Source organism: Zeus faber, assembly GCF_960531495.2.
Source record: "Zeus faber genome assembly, chromosome: 1".
NCBI classification, from domain to species: Eukaryota; Metazoa; Chordata; class Actinopteri; order Zeiformes; family Zeidae; genus Zeus; species Zeus faber.
Window position 1 is genome coordinate 28926946 of NC_137193.1, and position 22446 is coordinate 28949391.

Sequence of the window (22446 nt, forward strand, 5' to 3'; positions counted from 1 at the left end):
AACATGAGCCTTCCTGTGACAGATATGGCATAGAAATTGTTCCGTAAACGACCCATGGTGTAAACACCTTTTTAGCCTTCGAGTGCCACCACTAAAAATGTATTTATGTATCGTGACGCTTCATCCATTGTAACTTTGTGTAGATTATCTAATGCTTATTATGGCACATGTAATTGATGTAGTAGTTGATGAGTCATCTTGTAGTTAAAAACAAAGTGCTGGCGGTGGCACCTGTACTCCATTGAAACGTGCTGACAGCACATAATAACTTATAGGCTGTGACGGAGAGCCGCAGATAACTCCCACCGAGGCGCCAAAGGTCAGCATAAATGTCTTCTGCAGTGCCCTTGAAAGAAGACATTATTTTTATGCATCAGTCGCAGGGACCCGGGTGAACGTTGCATTGAAACAGATCGAGACCTTTTTTACATTTCGTCAGGAGAAATAGAGTCAGAGACTGAGCAACCACAAAAGTGACTGGATTAAAAGTGCTGAATATTACCATAGAATACAAAGCAATTATACAGTGTGGAGTGAAACTTACCAGCAGCCATGAAATTGAAGTTACCCAACCCGGGTCTGGACGAGCGGATCCCCTCCCTCGAGGAGCTGGAGAAGATGGAGAAGGAGGAGGCTGGTGACCGGCCTAAATGGGACAACAAAGCCCAATACCTGCTCACCTGCGTGGGCTTCTGCGTGGGACTGGGCAACGTCTGGAGGTTCCCTTACCTCTGTCAGAGCCACGGCGGAGGTAGGAAAATGTACATAGGGGTGTTGTATTACATTCTCAGACTCATTTACCAACATCGAGGCAACTCAGCTGCATTCTTTTGGGTGTTGGATACATTTTCAACATGTTCACGGCTTAGGGGCCTGAGAAAGATTTTCATTGTTGAGCGTGTAGCACGACTATTTTGTTTTTGGTATTCCCAAAATGTATGGAAATACTTTATGGTTCATCGCTAATCTTCAAATTTATTCAAAGGTATGCATTAATAATAATGGATATTTAACCACCAGTTGTTAATAGTCCTGGCCTAGACCATCTGCACATTCCAAGAGTTTGACTCAACCACAACCACAAGGAGACTAACATGAAATACAAAGTAATTTAATTGTAAATCCATTGATTTAGTTATTTTAAGGCAAAAAAGTAGTTGTTCTTTGTGAGAAGTTAAGAGTTTCGGCCATTTTTCCCCCATTGAGTGCAGAAATACTGAATTTACTCATCCAAGACCAGTGTACAGTACTTAAAGACTTCAAATTTTACTTGTGCAATAAGACAGAGGCTTTTTCTTTTTAAATCTTCCAATCGGTTACCTCAAGATGCCTGAGTTCCAAACACTTTCTTTGTCAAAAACCACATGGGGTTTTCTTAGAAATTAAAGCTACTACTTGTGGTTTACCATTAATGAAACTCCAGAGAGAACAAATGAAACACCACAGGGTAATTATTGACTAGATGCAAATTGTGAGACATTTAGACTAAACTGTAGACGAAACTACTTTTATTTTGTTTAATTTAAATGTCTTTCTCATAGAACATTTTATCAGTGTATAAGTGTATTTGTTTTGTGTATTGGTAGAATTAATTAGCTATTTTGTGTCTCCTGAGGATAGAAAAGTTAATTCATTTTTAGTTTGAGCATTTTTGGTGAACTATAAAGACTGTGCTTGCAGGTGCGTTCATGATCCCGTTCCTCATCCTGTTGGTTTTGGAGGGAATCCCCCTGCTCCATTTAGAGTTTGCCATTGGCCAGCGCCTCCGAAAGGGAAGCGTGGGAGTCTGGAGATCCATTAACCCTTACCTAACTGGTGTCGGTGAGTAAAACCAAAACTTTGGAACAGTGAAAGTTAGCTCACGTGAGATGAAGCCAGGGTGCCATGGTGGTCTTACCTCGGGTTTGTCTTGCCATTGCCAACAGGTATTGCATCTGGGATGGCCTCGTTCCTTGTGGGTGTGTACTACAACACCATCATGGCCTGGATCATGTGGTACCTCTTCAACTCCTTCCAGGATCCGCTGCCATGGAGTCAATGCCCTCTCAATGCCAACAAGACAGGTATGTCCTTTTCGGTTCAGGATATTGGTTTTTGGGAACAGCTGGAAGTCGTTTTTTCAGATCTCATTCAGCATCCCAAGGCAGGAAGAGAGCTTCAAACTCAATCACATTCAGTATGGTAATTTTATGATCTTAATTCACACACATTCTCCATTTCCCCCCCTGCAGGCCTGGTCTCGGAGTGTGCGGAGAGCAGCACAGTGGATTACTTCTGGTACAGAGAGACTTTAAACACCTCCACTTCCATAGACGATGCCGGAGGTCTTCAGTGGTGGATAGTGATGGCGCTGGTGGCTGCCTGGACGGTGCTCTACATCTGCTGCATCCGGGGCATTGAGACCTCCGGAAAGGTCTGAAAAGTCAAAACACACAATGCCGTTCTCATGAATGACGTGGGCTAGCTTAGTCATGTTAGCCTGTGTCCGTCTACACATGTGTTTAAGACTGCTTTATATTTGCTCCCTCCCCATCTCTCAGGCCGTCTACATCACCTCCACACTGCCGTATGTTGTGCTCACCATCTTCCTCGTTCGGGGACTGACTCTCAAAGGCTCTGTGGCTGGAATCAAGTTTCTCTTCACGCCGGATGTAAACACTGATCTCTCACCATAGAGACCATAGGAATCATAGGATTTACCTATTAGAATGAAAAACATCAGGCTCTATCTAAGTTGTTGACATTGATATCGCTCTCCATTGCTTTGCTTATCTACTCTCCATCAGATCAATGAACTCATGAACCCAACAACGTGGTTAGATGCAGGAGCCCAGGTCTTCTACTCCTTCTCCTTGGCCTTTGGAGGGCTCATCTCCTTTTCCAGCTACAACTCGATACAGTAAGTATCTATCATTGTGACGTGGAACCTTCTATTCAACACTTCTACCTCCAAGTGATTTTTTTCCCTTGTTGTCATCTCCGATAGCAACAACTGTGAACAGGATGCCGTTATCATCTCTATCATCAATGGCTGCACGTCGGTCTACTCAGCAACTGTCATCTACTCCATCATTGGCTTCAGGGCCACACAGAAATATGACGATTGCATGGCACAGTAAGTTCATAATGCCTCTCATTCACACTATAAGGGGAAAAGTGTATATGTACACCATCCATGGTGTGAGAGTTTCACCTACCACGCGCCACCCAAGTGGCATGTTCAGGGACCTCCGGCACAGAGACGAAGAAGACGGGGTTGTAGAAAACACACAAGTTTATTGTGGAGAGGGGACTTGATAGAACAAGCCCTGGAGCAGATGAACACAGGTCATGACAGGACTCCTATCTCTTGAGTGAGTGTGTGGATGGGGGTTTTACCTGCTGCTCGTGAGACCAACCAACGAGCAACAGGTTTGCAGCCACTCTGATGCTGGGTCCCCAATTACCTAGATCCAGGTCAGGTGTAGCTGCTCAAACCACACCATCCCCACACCACATACCCCCGACACCAAACTGACGCCAGGGAGAAGGCTTGGCCAGAGCCTCCCCCCCGCCTCCAAACAAGCAGAGAGGAAAAAATAAAAGAAAACGCCTCAAATACAGACTAGGAGATAGAGTTACTGGACTCTGAAACAGGGTTCCCATACCTTAAACCAACAAATGTCCAGAAAAAAATTAACTGATCCCCTTCCAGGGGATGCAGACTCGCCTCCTCTCTTCCGGAGCGTGGGACCTCGAACTGCTGTGTTGGCTGGTGGAGCATGGCCAGGCTTGGCTGTTGCAGGGGCTGCTTGGAGGGGCGGCCTGGCTGTTGGATGGTCCCGGCGGTGGCTGCTCGGCGGAGAAGCTAGCTGACAGAGGTGACTTGTGGTGGTTGCTGCGGCTGCTTCTACCCCAGTCCCCCGTCGGACCCCCTGGGTGCAGCTGCTGCCAGTCTGGAGAGGGCTGGTGCTGGGGCCTCCTGGCGTGTTCAGGGACCTCCGGCACAGATACACAGAAGACGGGGTTGTAGACACCAGTTTATTGTAGAGAGTGGGCTAGTTAGATAAGCCCAGGAGCAGATAGAGATGTGTCATGACAAGGTCTGCTCTCTCTAGAGTGTGTGTGGGGATGGTGTGGTTTGAGCAGCCACACCTGACCTGGATCTAGGTTATTAGGGACCCAGGATCAGAGGGGCTGCATACCTGTAGCTCATTGGTTGGTCTAACGAACAACAGGTTAAACCCCCTATCCCCACACACTCAAGAGAGAGGAGCACTTGTCATCTCTATCTGCTCCTGGGCTTCTTCCAACTAGCCCACTCTCTAAAATAAACTGGTGTCTCAGCCTCGTCTTCTGTGTCCGTGTGCCGGAGGTCCCTGAACACGCCACTTGAGTGGTGTATTATAGGCAAAACTGGCACACATGGTTTTTGGTCAAAGTAATAAACCATGGCAATGCTTTTAAACTGATAGCAATGACCACCATGTATTTTCTTTTTGCAGTAACATCTTGGAGCTCACAAATGCCTTCAATTACCCCGAGAACATTACAGAAAGCAACTACAACGATACGCTGACCTACTTCAACAAGACCAGTCCCCTTATCGTTCAAGGCCTGGATCTTGAATACTGTGACATTCAGTCTTTTCTCAGTCAGGTAGATACACAGAGTATTTGAATCTGAATTCAGCATCACAGAGTAAAATCCTGTTAGAAATCGAATGAAAAGAATATTTATCTATATTTTCCGTATTTTTCTTTTAGGGGGTTGAAGGTACTGGCTTGGCCTTCATCGTGTTCACAGAGGCCATCATCAAGATGCCCGTCTCTCCTCTATGGGCTGTCCTCTTCTTCGTCATGCTCTTCTGCCTGGGGCTCTCCACCATGTTTGGGAACATCGAGGGAGTTGTGGTTCCACTGCAGGACCTCAAAATTCTTCCGAAAACATGGCCCAAAGAGGTTTTGACAGGTAATACTTAAGGACTGATGAACTTTTGAACGTTGTATGTGTTTGTTATAATGATTTCCTTGCTTATTGAGACAAACCAGTTTAACCATTTTTAACGCATGTATTTACAGGTCTGACATGCTTGATCTCCCTCCTCATTGGCCTCATCTTCGCCCAGCGCTCGGGGAACTACTGGTTGGCTCTTTTTGATGGCTTTGCAGGCTCTATCCCCCTCCTGGTCATCGCCTTCTGTGAGATGGTTTCCGTTATCTACATATACGGCGTAGACAGGTAGGCCAAGCAAATGACAAGCACGAAAACACATGATAACCGTAATCCGCCTTTTTTGCGGTGGCGGCCGCATGTCAAGACACAAATCTCTTTCCTTCCTGTGCGATCATCAACAGGTTTAATAAGGACATCGAGTTTATGATCGGCCACAAGCCCAACATGTTCTGGCAGGTCACGTGGCGGGTCGTCAGCCCACTTATCATGGCTGTGATCTTTGTTTTCTACTTCGTTACGCAAGTCACCAAAAACATCACCTACTTGTGCTGGGACCAGGAAGCGGTGAGTATTTTAAATTAGCCATAAATTGAGAGAATAAATTATTTCAGTATTTCCCTCCAGGATTAATAAAGTTTTATGTTATAAATGCACGCCAATTATGTGAAATACAAATGGCTTTTAATTCTGACACATATCTTTATCCACAGGAGGAGTTCCCGGCTCTGGCTCCCCGTGCATTCCCTGACTGGATCTACTTTATTATTTTCATCCTGGCTGGAGTACCCTGTCTGTCCATCCCAATGTTCGCCCTCTACAAACTCATATGCAACAAGTGCTGCAAAAAGGAGAGCAATAGTGCGTTCAAGCTCGACACAGTTACCGCTAAAGTACAAATGAGTGAGAAATGAATGTAAAACACATTTCATTGACACAATCTGATATATGGGCACAGATGGGCTCATGTTATTGTTGCTCTTATGTTGTTGTTTTTCACCATGCCCTGTACATTTGTTTAAAAAAAGAAAAGAAAAACACATTTGAATTTTTTAGCTTGTCCTTTGTTTGCTGACATAATTTTACAGCCATGTTTAATTTTACGTCAAGTCGATCAAAAATGTCATTATTTCTCCTGACTCATGAATTAAAATATGTAATGGAAATGTAATGTACATTGTAAAATGGAAATGGCATTATCATCTTTAAACACTGTAATGTATGTAAAATAGCGTACATTCTGTCAACTTTCAAGAATGTTTATTCCAACTGCAGAAGCACTGTCATTTTACGTTGTGAAAAATATTTTGTTTTAATTCTTTCAAAATAAATGATAACATGTTTTTTTAATTAAAAAAATGTATGGTTTTTTTTTCTTTGAAACAATTTTTGTTTTTGTAATTAATTTCAGGGAAATTGTAGGCCTGAGAACTTTGAGGCACGGCTTCTGGGTAATTGTAAGTATTGGATCTTTTCGTTGCAATGACTACACAGTATAAATAAAGCTTGCATTGTGTGTGATTGCCACATATAAGAAAACCTTTGGCCTGGGTGAATATTCTACAGAATGGCTGAAATGGTGTTAGGGTGTTAAGGCAGTACGGGAGTTACATCATAGCCTTCTGGAAATGTGCTAGATTTCCTAAAGCTTTGGTTCTTTGTAAGATCGGTCATGGCTATGTGATATATTTTGCGCACCATTATTGGCCTATTCTTTCAATGTCTGTGTTATTTGCCTTGAAATTGCAATTGTTGCCCATACACTGACAATAGATAGAATTTATTTAAGTTTTTAAGTAACAAAATTAAATACATTTATTTTATTTTGTATTATTTTATATCTTTCAATTTAAATTTAAAAGAATGAACAAACGTTTGTAAAGGCTATTCTATTGGCCTATAGGCTATATATCGCTATAGGCTTCAGAAAAATTTTTATAAATAATGATAATAATAACAAACCTTTAAGAGAGAAAAACAAGCAATTATCTTCTATTGGCTCCAGGTGAATTTGCCTGTACAGAGTACAACAAAAACATTGTAATTGACCAGGTTTTATATAAAGATATAAAATAAGATTTAAAAAAAAATGTATATACATATACACACACACATTTTTTGTTTGTTTGTTTAACTTTAAAGTGAAAACAAACAAAAAAAAACCATTAAAACACTGCTCCAGGTAACTTTGCCTGTAATTAAAGAAAATATAAGCTTTACCAGAATAAAACGCTCATTATGAGCTTTGCTTTACTGAACTTCAGCCTCATTAATAGATATGAAGACGAACACAAAGTTCAGTTGACATTTCAATGGATCTCCCTCTTTACAAAAGCACAAATGCCGCGCGGCTGGTGGCCACTGGACGTACGTGGACTCAACGGTGGAAAGTCTACCGGAGTTTAAAGTATTCTCCAGCGATATTCACAACCACACCGTTGAAAAGGCTCCGTGGCGCCTCGGAGAGTGCGTGAGAAAGTATTGCCGTTGCAGAAGTGCAGGATTTTATTATACACTTTTTTTTCTTCTTCTTCTTGGTTTTGTTTTAAATATCCTGTTTTCAGTCCCATTGCGAGGGGAAGCGACGGGGGGGACGTGCGTGAGGCAGAGCCTTTGTGTCGTTCGGTTTGATTGTGTTGACCTTTTTTTTTTCCCCCCCGTTTCATAAATGTAGGAGCCTAACGAAAATAAGTACATCTAAAATAAAAATACAGGAAAACCGGCACGGGAACCATGGGGGGGGCGCCCCCCTCCTCCCTAGGAATAACAGCGAGTATTCATTGTAAACATAACAATATCATTTAAAATAATATAATAAAATGCACTGGAACCAGTTTTGTTAATTAAAGACGCAAAACAATGCCGAACCAGACAAAAAAAAAACACAAAAACGGTGTTTTTATTTAGGATCACGTATTTATGTTACTCGGTTTCCTAACGTAAGCGCTTATCGGTTCGAAACTTCAAACGTATCGGTTGAACTGCTTCTGCGGGCGGCGGCGGGGGCACCAACGCCAGTGGAAGCGGGTTCCAGCCGTTCCGAAACGCCCACAACTGGAGTTTACATATTGATCTGCTGCTGTCCTACCGGTCACTCGACGGAGGGACACACACACACACACACATACACTAACTTGCCACTCAGATCCCGGACCACCATGAAGCTGGTCGTTCCGAATCGGGGCCTGGACGAGCGGATCCCCTCCCACGAGGAGCTGGAGCGGCTGGGGGAGGCGGAGGCCGCGGACAAGCCCCAGTGGGACAACAAGGCCCAGTACCTGCTCACCTGCGTCGGCTTCTGCATCGGCCTGGGAAACGTGTGGCGCTTCCCCTACCTGTGCCAGAGCCACGGAGGAGGTAGAACGGAGCACACGCACGGTCCTAAGAAACACATTGACAAATAAGAGAATACACGAACCACAAATAAATGAGCCGAATGACGTAGTAAATACATACATCAACAAATGAATGAATAGATAACTGTGTTAAGTACTCGTGGCATGTACTTAATATGTGTAAACTGCTCTACAGCACACTCTAGCTGTCTTATTCTATTTATTTTTTAGTATTTAATAAATGTATACCTATTTGCACATGTTAGTGGAGCCGTGTAGTTAAAAATAGATATTTATTTTAAAATATAGTAGAATAAAAGCAGAGTACAAACCCTAAAATTGAACTACAGTACAAATACCCCAAATGTTATTCAAGTACAGTACTTGAGTAAAAGTACTCCTATATATATATATATATATATATATTTCTTATAGTAAAATAGATATTTGCTTTATAATGTAGTGGAATAAAAGCATGAGTACAAACCCTAAAATAAAAAATGAAGATAATAATTAATCACAGAAAATACAATTTCTGTGATGAATTGTCTGAAAACTAGCATTCATTAACAGAATGGGTGGTAAATACATTGTTACATGCTATTAATGATTTATAGTGCAGCACTTTCAGGTGTTGACTATGGAACCGTTTATCTTATTGATTGCTGAGAGAAGTACAACAACAACGTGAGTTCAACGGGATACTGCAATTAAACAGACCCGTCGTATGTGAATATCACTGTACCTGCTAAAAGAGCATTTCACTGTCAAAGAATAGGACAATAGAATGTCTGTCAATGTGTGGGTCATTTGAAAAATGTGGAAAAAAACGAATTTGCATTGTTTAAGTTTAAGTTTCAAATTTGATTTTCCAAAAATATGTTTTTTATATTAAAATATTATTTCAGCCATCTGGCTGCATTAGCGTAGGGCAATTAGACCCATTTTAGTTTCTGTGGAACTCATTGTCACTAAATTCTAATTAAATAAAAAATGTTTCTTTTGGCCAGCATAATTCCTTTCTTGTCTAAAATGTTTAGCCTTTAGTTTTCTATTTACCTTTGATATTAACAAAAAAACGTTGATCTCCTGAATGGATTGTATGAGATTAACTTGAAACAAAGAAACATAAATACATCAAATAATGTCAAATTCAAAGACAGTAAACTGTGAAAACCTTTCAATTCAAAAAAGCTTGGTATTCATTCAAATAACCATGAACAGTTGAAAGTGCACTTTACATGACTTAAATAATAACAAACAACCCCACCATCGCAGCAAAACTACCCATTTCAACATTAAAAAAAAGTTCAAGACTCAAACTTTTAAGTCTGAAAACTTTTGGAAGATCAGTCCTGACATGGCGACTGACAGCCTCTGCGTGTTTCAGGAGCATTCATGATTCCCTTCCTAATCCTGCTGGTGCTGGAGGGAACACCACTTCTTCTGATGGAGTTTGCCATAGGCCAGCGTCTCAGGAAGGGCAGTGTAGGAGTGTGGCACGCCATCAGCCCCTATCTGACTGGAGTGGGTAAGTGATGAGTCTCACAAATCAATCGCTTTTTTCAAAAGTGAGCAAACTGCAGGGGGTCCAGGGATTAGCTCCACCAGCGTCTCAAGTGGGTTTCCAGAGTTATCTTGCTGTGGGATGTCGAGGCTACTGGTCTGGCAGTCATTCATGACACCAGGATTTCTCTTCTTGGGTACCGGGACCAACCATGATTCATTCATATTCTCATATTCAGGTATAGCTTCAATGGTGGTATCTTTTCTGATTGGACTCTACTACAACACCATCATCGCCTGGATTATGTGGTACCTGTTCAACTCTTTTCAGGACCCCCTGCCTTGGAGCCAGTGTCCGCTTAATGACAATGGCACAGGTATCCACGCCCACAAACTCTCGAACATTTCCCCATGCACTTGCATACATACATGCAGACTTAAGCAGCTATCTTGCCTGATTGTCTACAACATGAGCAGACACACAGTATAATTATTCCACAACGGCAGGCTTTGTTCCAGAGTGTGAAAGGAGCTCCCCGGTGGATTACTTTTGGTATCGAGTGACCCTGAATAGCACGGCGACCATATCTGACTCTGGTGGAATCCAGTGGCAGATCGCGCTGTGTCTTATAGCTGCCTGGGCAGTCCTCTGCGTCTGCTGCATCAGGGGTATCAAATCTACCGGCAAGGTCAGTATCAGTATCGTAAAGTATGAATGCACTCACTTGCTCTTCCTGTCCATACAAATTAAGTTGATACATTCCTTATAAATTATTACCTCAGGCAGTGTACATCACATCCACCCTTCCCTACTTTGTGCTGGCCATCTTCCTGATCCGTGGCCTGACTCTTAAGGGCGCCCTGAGTGGAATTCAGTTCCTCTTCACACCGGATGTATGTTCTGAACCTCTGTGCGAAGATAGCAGCTCCAATACGCACACATTCTCAAATCCCTTGTTTGCTTTCCGTGCAGCAGCACGTGGAAACTAATCTGAACGTGTGACCCTTTAAGGTGAATGAGCTGATGAGTCCGACCACTTGGCTGGACGCGGGGGCTCAGGTCTTCTACTCTTTTGGACTGGCGTGGGGAGGACTCATCTCCTTCTCCAGCTACAACCCTGTTCAGTATGGGACCGGCTTTTCAAATCAATTACCATGCTTTGCAGTCAATAACTGTATACTCAAGTGAAGCAAACATATTTTCTTTTATCATGCTGCTCTTTTTAAAGCAACAACTGCGAACAAGATGCTATAATTCTGTCTGCCGTCACTGGTTGCACATCGGTCTATGCCGCCACAGTCATCTACTCCATCATCGGCTTCAGGGCGACTGAGAAATACGACGACTGCATCAGTGGGTGAGTTTATATAGCTGTACTTTCATGCTAACCTCATGGTTTTACATGGTTGACTGAAATAACAAACAACGTTGACAATTTGCACTCTACCGCATGTTCTTCAAGGAACATTCAGACTCTGCTGAATCAATTTGAGCTCCCTGAAGACAGCATCGCTGTCGACAATTACAAGTCAGCTGTCAACCATTTCAACAGCACTTACCCGGATGTTGTTGGTCGATTGGATCTCAAAGTTTGTGACATGCAAAGACTGCTCAGTGAGGTAATTGAGCTGTGAGCCTGTATGTCATTGTTATCCGTATTCTACCTTTCTACATTGTCCCGTTGATAACCACATGTTTCTCCAGGGTGTGGAGGGAACAGGTTTGGCCTTCATCGTGTTCACTGAGGCCATTACCAAGATGCCTGTCTCTCCTCTTTGGTCCATCCTCTTCTTCGTCATGCTCTTCTGCCTGGGGCTCTCCACCATGTTTGGTACCATTGAGGGAGTCGTGGTTCCCTTAAAGGACCTTAATATTCTACCTAAGAAGTGGCCCCATGGAGTGTTAATTGGTGGGAAATATATTTTTACTGAACCTCTATTAACTGCTCGTTGGTGGACATTTTGTTCATAATATTTCAAAGTGAATCTGTGTCCGTGTGTCCGTATCCCTGTATTTCAGGTATAATATGCATTGTGTCCTTTGTGATGGCCATCCTGTTCGCACAGGGCTCAGGGAATTACTGGCTGGCTCTGTTTGACAGCTTTGCCGGCTCACTTCCCCTGCTCACCATCGCCTTCTTTGAGATGATAGCGGTCGTTTACATCTACGGCATTGACAGGTTGTTAAGTGAAAGTAAACCTCATCATCCTTTTTTGATGTAATTACATTGAATGATTCCAGTCATGTGAATGCCATGTGTTGAAAATTGTATTGAAGGTGCCTTCCCTATGACCTAGATTTAATAAGGACCTGGAATTCATGATTGGACATAAGCCCTCCATTTACTGGCAGGCCACATGGCGGCTAATCAGCCCTCTAATAGTCCTGGTTATCTTACTCTTTTACCTGGTGACCAAAGTTCAAGAGGAGCTCTCCTACTTAGTCTGGGACCCCAACTCTGTAAGTTAACAAGTTCATGACTTTTGAATATGGCGAGGCATTTTAACATTTAATCCATAGGACTAACTAGATAAACTAGTCACTTTTTAAAAGTTGCTTGTATTTTAGTAACTAGTTGCGATTCTAACAGTCACTAGTAACTGCGTGTTTTCGTTGTATTAGTCAAAATGTATTAGGTTCTATTACTCATTTAGCTATTCAAAAATTTTCTCATAGCAATTTTGATGATTTTGTCATAATAATTATAAAAAAAAACAATTGACTCCGGGAGGATGTGGGGTGTTAATTGCGCGGAAGAAGGCTCCATGTTTGAGATATCAAATATTTTCCTCCAAGTACCTATTGCGATTGTTACTAGTATCTATTGCAATGTACTCACTATTAATTGAGTACTAGTATTTATTCATTCGTGACTAGTGCCTTTTCTTGCCGTTACTGGTAACATTTTTTGTTTAACCAGTAACAATGTATGTTTTACACATCATTAAAGATTTCTCATCAAAACAGCTTGTTGAAAGTTTAATTTAGCATGTTCTTAGTAAAAATAAAAATGTTACTAGTAACAACGGGAAAAGGCACTAGTCACTAATGAAGAAGTACTAGTATTACATTTTAAGAAACTAGTAACATTGCAAAAGATACTAGTAACAATCATAATAGATACTAGTCAGAGGCAAATATTTGATATCTGAACCACAGCGCCCCATTGGATTCAGTTACAAAATTGTCTAAATTGTTTCTAGAAACATTGTAATAGTTAGAAATGACATCACAGTTACTAGTGACAATTGGAATAGTTACTCGTATCTAACAAATAAGTACTAGTACATAATACATTTTAACTAGTAAAACTAAAACTGTTGGAATAGAAACTAGTAACTAAAATGTAAGTACTATGGATTAAATGTTAAAACAGCTTGCCATACATGACGCCTTTCAGTTCTTGCGCCACTTAATAATGCTTAATTCTGTCCCTTTTTGGCGGTTTACAGGATGATTTCCCCTCCCTGGCATCGGCAACGTTCCCCTCATGGGTCAACGTGGTGATCGTGGTTTTAGCCGGCATCCCCTGTCTCACCGTGCCGGTCTACGCCTTGTGCAGGCTGGTCTATGTCATCTGCAGCAGGAACAGAACACAACCCAAAGTGGGGATCGTCCCGTAGCGTTGGGTGACATGCAGTGGTGTGAAGTAACAAAGTAAAAATACATGGAGACCTGGCAACCCTGCCCGTGTTAAGTTTCGTTTCTGCGCCACTGCTACTGAACAAGCACAGTCAGGTCCCAGAGACACAACCAAGCAGCCTGTTGGAGAGCCATACCCTCAGCGACAGCCTCCTCCAACGGTGATGCTGCCCCACCTGCACCTGCACCTGCCTCTGCATTTGCACCTGCCTCTGTAAGACTGATGGAGACCAACACCCAAGCCACATTTACAACAAATGTTTTCTTATGGCAAAGTGAGAGACACGTCTTTCTGAATGAAGTGCCTCTTATGCAAAAATACATAAATATTGGCAGGCTTTACAGGCTTTCTTTCCATTTACTTTTGATTTACATTGAATACAATTTAATTACTTTTGATACTGAAGTACCTTTAATACCAGCTACTTAAGGACTTTTAGTCACGTAGTATTCTAATAAGTGACTTTTACTTTGACCAGAGTAGTTTTTTAGTAAAATACACATCTACTTTTACTCATGTTTGGATTTCCAGTACTTTTTCCCACCACTGGTGACATGTCAAACTAATAAGAAGTATTTTTTTGTGCCTGTATTTAAGCTATCATGGGGATTTGATGTGAATGTAACTTCTCATTAGCTATCTTTTTTGAGTGTTATCTGATGCTTGACATAGTCATTCTCCTATTTATAGATTTATAGATTTATAGATTTATAGATTTATACCCCCAACTCTAATTAGAGTTACATTTATTGCTTATACGAAGTAACAGGATGCACCTATCTTCATGGGTGGACCATGGGTAACTTTGCTTGATTGTACTCAACAACAATTTTCAAATATCTGTAGGTCTCTTCAGTCATTCTACTTTAGGGAACTATATACTTATATGACACCACTGTATTTGAACATAAACCCCTCTCTTTCATTCCATTCGCCTGTAACTGGATAGTGTTAAATAAAAAATACTTATACCAGAGTATAATACTATTACCAGAGTACTGTTTTTTTTAACTTTCATTTCTGTACATCCTCCATGTTTTATGCCAAAGCTTGTCGAGATTCTTCGATTATTGGTTACTCATTGCATTTACCTACTTTTAGAGTCACTCATTGGAATGTCAAATTTAGGAGGCATACTTATGTTTGTGATCTTTAAAGGTATGAATTTACTCATATGAGTTCCTAATCACTTTGCCGTTACTCCCTCAACTTTTGTATTATGTAGTTAAAACTCGAGAATACATTCGATTAAACGATAATATGTGCCATATATATAAACCCTCCACTGGCAATTACTATACTCTTTTATTGATAGTGCCTGTGTTCCATTGGCTCCTATGTGTAGGGCATTGCAGCAGTTGGCCACTGCCAGGTTATCCATTAAACTAATCTTTCGCCTTGGTATATTTCCACAGTGTGGAAGCCAAACAAATTTTTGTTCCTACCTTCCCGGTCCACTGGACTGTGTCTAAAGCAGAATAAGGATGTCTAATTCAAGGGGCTCCGAGACCAAAGAAGAGAGGCCCAAGTGGGCCAACAAAGCCGAGTACCTGTTGTCCTGCATTGGATTTGCTGTAGGTGTCGGCAATGTGTGGCGTTTTCCCTACCTGTGCCAGATCCACGGAGGAGGTGAGAGGCGTTATACACTTGAAAATGGTTTTAAGAAACTACTGTATATGGCCTTAGATTCTTTGAGGTAATTTTCTCCTTGAGTGTTTATTTAATAGTGCATTTATAGTGGCCAGTAGGTCAGGAGGTAGAGTGGGTCGTCTAGTCTAGTAATCTAAAGGTTGTCGGTTAGATCCCAGGCACCTCCTGCTAGTATGCTGAAGTATCCTTGAGCAAGACACTTAACCCCTAATTTCTCCATCGGTGTATAAATAATTGTAAGTCGCTTTGAACAAAAGTGTCTGCTAAATGATGATGTAATGTAATTTAAAATTAGAATAAAAGTTAAAATTGAATTAGGAGGAAAATTGAAGAACGCCACACGCTTAAAGGCAGCCGCTATTCAAATGAATATTTGGGCACGTTTGTCCCCAGCGTGTGGTGTTGACCTTACAATCGACACTAGAATTACTCATTGAGCGCTCTCTGACCTCCAGGTGCCTTCCTCATTCCTTACCTGATAGCCTTGGTCTTTGAGGGCATTCCACTGCTCTACCTGGAGATGGCCATCGGACAGCGGCTCCGCATGGGCAGCATCGGTGTCTGGAAGACCATCTCACCTTTTCTGGGCGGAGTTGGTGGGTTAGAGATTGCAAATGTTAAATAAATATATACAAACAAGCCTGTGTAAGCAACATTTTTGGTTATGCCGTTGTCAGAAGTTGCAGAGAATTGCAAGGAAAATGTAAATGTTCTCCCAGGGTGAACTAAATTGATTGTATGTTTGTTCAAATTCTCTCGGAAAATACTATTTTGAGATTCAACTATTTTAATTATAACCTAATTCTCTGCACTAACAAAGACATAAGAATAAAAAACAATTATTATTATTATTATCAATTATATTATATTATTATTATTATCAATTATATTATTATCTGTGACAGCTTGTCACAGATAATAATATTAATCACATCAAAATCACATCAATATTAATACACATCAAAATAACATCTTTTTTAGTATTAAGTGGGGTTAAAATAAGTCCTCGCCCACATTCAATTGATGCATTTTAGGGAGCCGTGTGCATGCTTCAATCTGATCTTATTGCTATAGCACATATCAATAATGCTTTTTTTTTTTCTTTGTACAGGTGTTTCCTCCATGGTGGTTTCCTTCTTGGTGTGTTTGTTTTATAACACTATTGTGGCCTGGGTTCTGTGGTACTTGTTCAACTCCTTCCAAGACCCCCTGCCCTGGAGCCAGTGCCCCCTCATTGACAACTACACAGGTTGGAAGATCCTTTCAAGTCTCCTCAGGGGGAAAAGTCCATAGTACTTATCGGCCTGTGGCTTATGTTGCACACACTGCTTCTTCAATTCATACGCAGCAATGTTCAACCTACAGGGTTTAATTTAAGGATTATATTGGTATTCCATTTGAAAATAACATTTTTGCCCAGCAAATGAAAACCATTCAACCATTCTTTATATCAATTACTCTGTATATATAATACTATATATAAATAGATATATCTCAAAACACTACAATAACAAGCATGGAGCGCACGCATCTGGTTCTCTTGGACCAATGCATGTACAGTATAATAGGACATTTGTGGAGAGTTTGGAGGTATGCTTTGTGTCCGGTTATGAACAGCCTACAACAAGGAGTGTGGGGAATGCACGTCGGTCAACTACTTCTGGTACCGCGAGACCCTGAACATCACTCCGGACATCGAGATCAGCGGCTCTCTGCAGTGGTGGATTGTCATCTGCCTGGCCACCGCCTGGTGCGTGGTCTACATCTGCTTCATCAGGGGCATCGAGACCATCGGAAAGGTGGGTGGCACAGTCGTATTAATCCACAGTAAAGATTATGTAAAATGAAAACATATTGTGCTATGCGAATATCCACTTGGAATTTTCTTGCCTGTTGTATCATTTTAGGGCCTGCACATCACTGAGAGTCACTCAATTCTAAGTGTTTGTTCCTGCTACCGCAATTCAGTTGAGGAGAACACAATAGAATCATCATTCATTATAACACAATACACAGGTGCATTTTAAAGCCACATTGGAAGAATAGTTAAAAATATTCAAGCAGGAGCTGCTCAGAACGATAGAGTGTAACCAGGATATGGGTACGAGAATAGATGGAAAGAAAGGCGGAAAGATGAATGGAAGATGGAAAGAGTTTTTCTGCACCTTTAACGTTATTTTACACGCCAGTGACTTGATAAAAAGAGCACAAGGGCAGACATTACTAAGAACAAGGTAAAGTAAAAGAATGCCTCAGAAGATGGCCTTTCTTTACATCTTATTACGTTGCAGGGTGGGTTTAAAATTGTAGTTACAGAAATCAGCCAGCTGGGGGAGACACAGTAAGAAGTTCTGTTCAAGGAAGCGCTCTCATCTGTTAGATTATTTGTGCTCCCATATAACATGGTTTACGACCAGAGGTTTTGAGTAAAGAAATACATGTTGGTTCTAAGTCACGTGCACCTATGGGGGGGTTTGAGGGTATGTCCGAATGAACAATGGCGACTGATGCTTTTCCAGCATTATGTCAAAGAATAAAGAGAGTGTATCAGAAAATACATTCCGCGTGATCGTTCCTTGGTATGGATACCAGAATAAGAAACCCAACAAGTTCTTTCTTCCAAGTTCCAACCCATTTTGGTGCTCATCATTCTCATAATGCACTATCTTCGGATGGTGCTGCAAAACTGATTTGATCCACATTCAATATGTCCGTCAGGTGGTGTACGTGACGGTCATATTCCCATACGTTGTGCTGACAATCTTCCTGGTGCGGGCTCTGACTCTGCCCGGAGCCACTGACGGGCTGGTCTACCTCTTCACCCCTGATGTAAATACTGCTTGATTTGAACCCAAGTATAATGTGACAATGTACCGTACAGACATTTGTGCAGAAGTCTACATGCAGGTGTCCACCAAGTTTAAAGCCGAGAATCACTGTTGATGTATTACGTCCTTGTATCAGTAATAGCAGTTGTACAAGTGTACAGCCTTCAGTTGGATAATTACTATTGCAACATCAGTGTTGGAATGAAGATTAGGTTTGTATTAGAAGCAGTGTGTTCTTCAGTATCAGCATGACTTTTTGTGTTGTTACTGAGCTCAGGATGATGGTGGCTGTTGACCATGGCTCTGTCGGCATGTGAAAGCACGGTGTCATTTCTCCCCCAGTGGGAGATTCTGAAGAACCCCCGGGTGTGGTTGGACGCTGCCACCCAGATCTTCTTCTCCCTCTCTGTGGCTTTCGGAGGCCTCATCGTCTTCTCCAGCTACAATCCCCCAAAGTCCGTATCTGATATTAGACAGTTAGCAGTCACAATGCAGCAAAGAATTGTATAAAGTTCCAGCAAAATGTCCCCTTCAGGTCACAGCCAGAAATCTTTAGAATCTTTTATTTACTTATTAACTTCATGTAGTTGGTGACGAAACAGGTTTCCGTTCTGATATCTTTCCTCTCCTCTTTTCGGCGGACCTCATCAGTAATGACTGTGAGAAAGATGCGGTGGTGGTTGGGCTGATAAACAGCGCCACATCCCTCTACGCTTCCATCTCCGTCTTCGCCATCCTTGGATTCAAAGCCACCACCAACTACAACGCCTGCCTTGACAGGTACTGTATGTCTGCGAGCGTAATGCGATTTACGGCGCTCTCCAATCGTTGTTGACACTTTGAAAAAAGCAATTCTGCCGCTCTGTTACCTGCAGGAACATTTTAGCTCTGACCAACCTCTTTGACATTGGGGACCAGAACATAACCGTGGACAACTACGACCAGTGGCTTCAATACCTGAATCGGACGGACCCGGTTGCGGTCTCTAAGCTGAAGCTGAGGCATTGCGACTTTCAAACGTTCCTGGACCAGGTATTGTGGCTTACAAATATTAAAAAAATACTTGACAAACAATTTTTGTACACTGTGGCAAAAAATGATGTATTCACTATTAATATCAATATCAGGGATTTCCAAGCTGGGGTGCTGGACCCCACAGCAAGGCCTTGGACGATTTGAGACAAATGCTTCCTCATAGCCAAATATTGATTAAAAAAAAATCGGCAGTGTTGAGTTCAAATATAAATAACAAAATCCATCACTTTATTTATAATGTATAGTATGCCCTAAAAACCTTGCTGTCTCTTTAATGAAAATAGAACGAAGAATTGAGACAAAAAAACATCCTACCACTTGCACTGCAGAAAACCTTCAAAACGCTCTATTTGCGGTGAAATAGCAAAGAATATCACTCTAAATATGTGACGTGAATATGGAAATACTGTCTCCCATAATGTTTACTTTTTACGTTTACCAATTACATCCATTACATTTTTACAGTTTGTTTTTATGTCTCAGAGGACTTCATATTTGTTCTTACACTTTCAACATGTCTTGTATTCAAAGGTTTCTATCTGAGAATCTCTGCCAGGTAGCATTTTAAGATTGGACGGGGAGGGAGTACAATTTGCATCAGGCGTCAGGAATGTACTGTGTTTATCTCACTCGAGAACAAATACCCCTAAACCTCCTCCCTTTCCAGTTAAGCATTATATCTTTTCAAGCTACCTCATTACCCCTCCCTCTCCCCCCCCCCCCCTCTCTCTCTCTCTCTCTCTCTGAGGAGTCGGACGTGTGTGAGCTCAGGGCGTTTTAAACAATTTATTTGTTCCACATACTTTAAGCCTGATACTGTTTTTCTGTCTTTTTTTTTCTGTTGTGTATTCATGTTGTAGTTGTTTTTGTGTAACTTTGAACTTTATGAGGTTTATTGTTGAGTTATGTTGTTTGTTGGCATCGGACCCGGGCGTGTGCGTTGAGTGGGTTGTGGCCCAAGAGGTCGGGCCCCTCCTTCGCCTCCCGCATGAGTGAGGCAGTGGTGGCGTTCCTCAATGAGGAGCGCTACATGGCCCGACCGGTGGAGTGCGGCGTCTTGGTGGAGTGCGGCCTGTTTGTGCAGGTGTCGCCGCTGGTGCTGCCCTCCACCAGGGTGGTTATTTCTGGTGTCACCCCCGTGTATACGTAATGTCACTGCCTCGTTTTTCTGTAAGATAGTCAGCCCATTTAAAAGCCTCCAGCTCAGGTGTAAGGAAGAGGAGCTGAGACGTGCAGTCGTTGCGGGGACAGGTGCTCATGTTGCTCAGCTCCCCGGAGTAGGACCAGGATATGAAGGTCAGGGTGAAACACCATGGGGGGCATTACATGGTTTCTGCTCACTCAGGGACCATGAAATGTTTCGCTTTCCGCGCATCAGCCCGGTCTGTGGCGGGGAGCCGATGCACTCCTCCAGTTTCAGAAGCCGGCTTGGGGCGGTGCTGGAGTGGCGTGCAGCCTGGTGGGGAGGGTGGGGGTTCCCTCAGCTCCATGCACACCCGGTGACGGGGCCCTGTCCTCACTCCGCACGCGCCAGGGCCCGTTGCCTGCGCACCCGGGGACGCTCTGTTCCTCGTCCTCTGTTCGAGGGCTCTGTTCCTCATCAGTGCGGGGTAACGTGTATTCTCTCTCTCTCGCTCTCTCTGTCTCCCTCTCTCCCACCCCTAGAGCGCATCAGGAACAGGCCTGGCATTTATTGTGTTCACCGAGGCGGTGGTCAAGATGCCGGGCTCTCAGGTATGGGCTGTGCTGTTCTTCGTCATGCTCTTCAGTTTGGGCCTCTCGTCAATGTTTGGAAATTTGGAAGGTGTCCTTAACCCGCTTTACGAACTGAACCTGGTGCCAAAGTGTCTTGCCAAAGAACTCTTCACAGGTCAGCTCTTGGTCCATTACGTCTCAATGCCTACAGTGCATATGTTTTCAGTTTTGCTTTTAGCAATGTCATCAGCAGGGCTTTAATTTTCTCATAAGGTTTGTTAGGGATTACAACAATATATAAAATCAATCTATATTATGTAGTCTATAGTCTGCATATTTTAACCCATTCACTTTCTCTGTTTTAGCCATAGTTTGCTTGGTAGCTTTCGTGCTGTCTCTGATCTTTACCATGGGTTCGGGAAACTACTGGTTGGAAATCTTCAATGGCTACGTGGGCTCTGTACCGTTCCTCATCATCGCATTCTTTGAGGTCACCGGGGTGGTCTACGTGTACGGACTGACACGGTAACGCCACTTGTTTTCCCTCCCTTGGACTGTTCTGTTGGGACTCCTTTCCCTGACTTACACACAATTCTGTGGTTGTTCCCCTTCTGCATTGTAGCTTCGGTGAGGACCTCCAAGAAATGAATGGGAGGAAGCCCAACATCTTCTGGAAGGTGTGCTGGATGGTCATAAGTCCCCTGATGCTCCTGGTGGTGTTTGTGGCCTACGTTGCGGTCCAGTTGGACACGCACCCAACCTACCCTGCATGGAACCCCAACTATGTAAGGCCACATCCGGTGACACATCCATGACACTTTTAGTTGTTGGAGGCAGTAGACAGTACGCTGACCAAATTACGTTTTCTCAGGCGGACTTCCCGCAAACGGATGCGACGCCGTACCCGGACTGGGTGTTCGCCATCATCATCCTCCTCTCGGCGCTGCCCGTCGCACCCATCCCCCTCGTGGCTCTGTACCAACTGATATGCTGTGCGAGGGGGAGGCAAAAATGCTCTGACCTCCACCGCAACGGCACCAACCCTGACGTCAACGAGACCTGCGCTGTCGACACATAGTCGAGACGGCCGAGTGGCCGGGCAGCGGGACTTTCCAAAGAACTTCACAATGAATCCTCTGAATGCAGCTTCCATGTCAGCTGCGCCTCCCTTCTGCCTTTAAATGGCATATTAATATTTGTGGAATTCGTGGCACTTCACCGGCCCTCATCTCTGGCTTGTCAACACTAGAGGCGATGATTCACCTGATGTAATGCCTGTCATAATGAACTTTGTATCCCCCTTCAAAAGCCTTTTATTCACTCTTCATTTGTTGTCTTTAGTGACAGCTCCAAAGAATTACAAGTAAACCCATTACTTTACTTTTATGCTCTTTGTTAATACAAATACAGTCCTATCGGGTGGTCATTGCTGATAAAAGTATTATAGAATCCATAGAATCTAATATAGGACTTGTGGAAAATTATATTAAACCATTACATTTTTGTTTTATCAGGAGGTGGCTTAAATCTTTGAATCATATTGTTAGTTGTTGCTATATCCAATTCAAATCTGCCTTTTCGGGTAAATAATTAAATAAGTCGAAGATGTTATTGCTATATTGCTACAATATAAGCAGAAGAACAGCATCATTCAATAATGTGCTCTGAGTTTATTGGTACTGCTGTGCAGCAAAAGCATGTACTTTGCCTCTTTCGTATTTCTGTGAGGGACATTGCATTTCATGGTAAATGATAGGAGGCCTTTTTTTTTTTTTACAAGGAATGAAACTGTCCATATCGTGGTTTTGCTGTAATTGACTG

The 22446-nt window shown here is 42.6% G+C and overlaps 2 protein-coding genes across 2 annotated transcripts; both read left to right on the top strand.

The window, feature by feature from the left end:
• Window positions 1-552: 552 nt before the first annotated feature.
• Window positions 553-5846, top strand: LOC307238102 (sodium-dependent neutral amino acid transporter B(0)AT1-like; the record flags this gene model as incomplete). The annotated part of the gene is made up of 12 exons (XM_080010958.1): window positions 553-751; window positions 1681-1821; window positions 1926-2063; window positions 2232-2413; window positions 2541-2651; window positions 2787-2899; window positions 2987-3115; window positions 4485-4638; window positions 4746-4950; window positions 5061-5220; window positions 5337-5499; window positions 5646-5846. 12 exons carry the CDS (start codon window positions 553-555, stop codon window positions 5844-5846), a joined length of 1896 nt encoding a protein of 631 aa, XP_079867084.1.
• A 2244-nt stretch (window positions 5847-8090) lies between these two features.
• LOC307245056 (sodium-dependent neutral amino acid transporter B(0)AT1-like) lies at window positions 8091-21703 on the top strand (the record flags this gene model as incomplete). The annotated part of the gene is made up of 12 exons (XM_080020466.1): window positions 8091-8289; window positions 15523-15663; window positions 16179-16316; window positions 16685-16866; window positions 17786-17896; window positions 18238-18350; window positions 18547-18675; window positions 18771-18927; window positions 20596-20800; window positions 20991-21150; window positions 21248-21410; window positions 21497-21703. The coding sequence occupies 12 exons, from the start codon at window positions 8091-8093 to the stop codon at window positions 21701-21703; spliced, it is 1905 nt and encodes a 634-aa protein (XP_079876592.1).
• Between the last annotated feature and the right edge of the window lie 743 nt (window positions 21704-22446).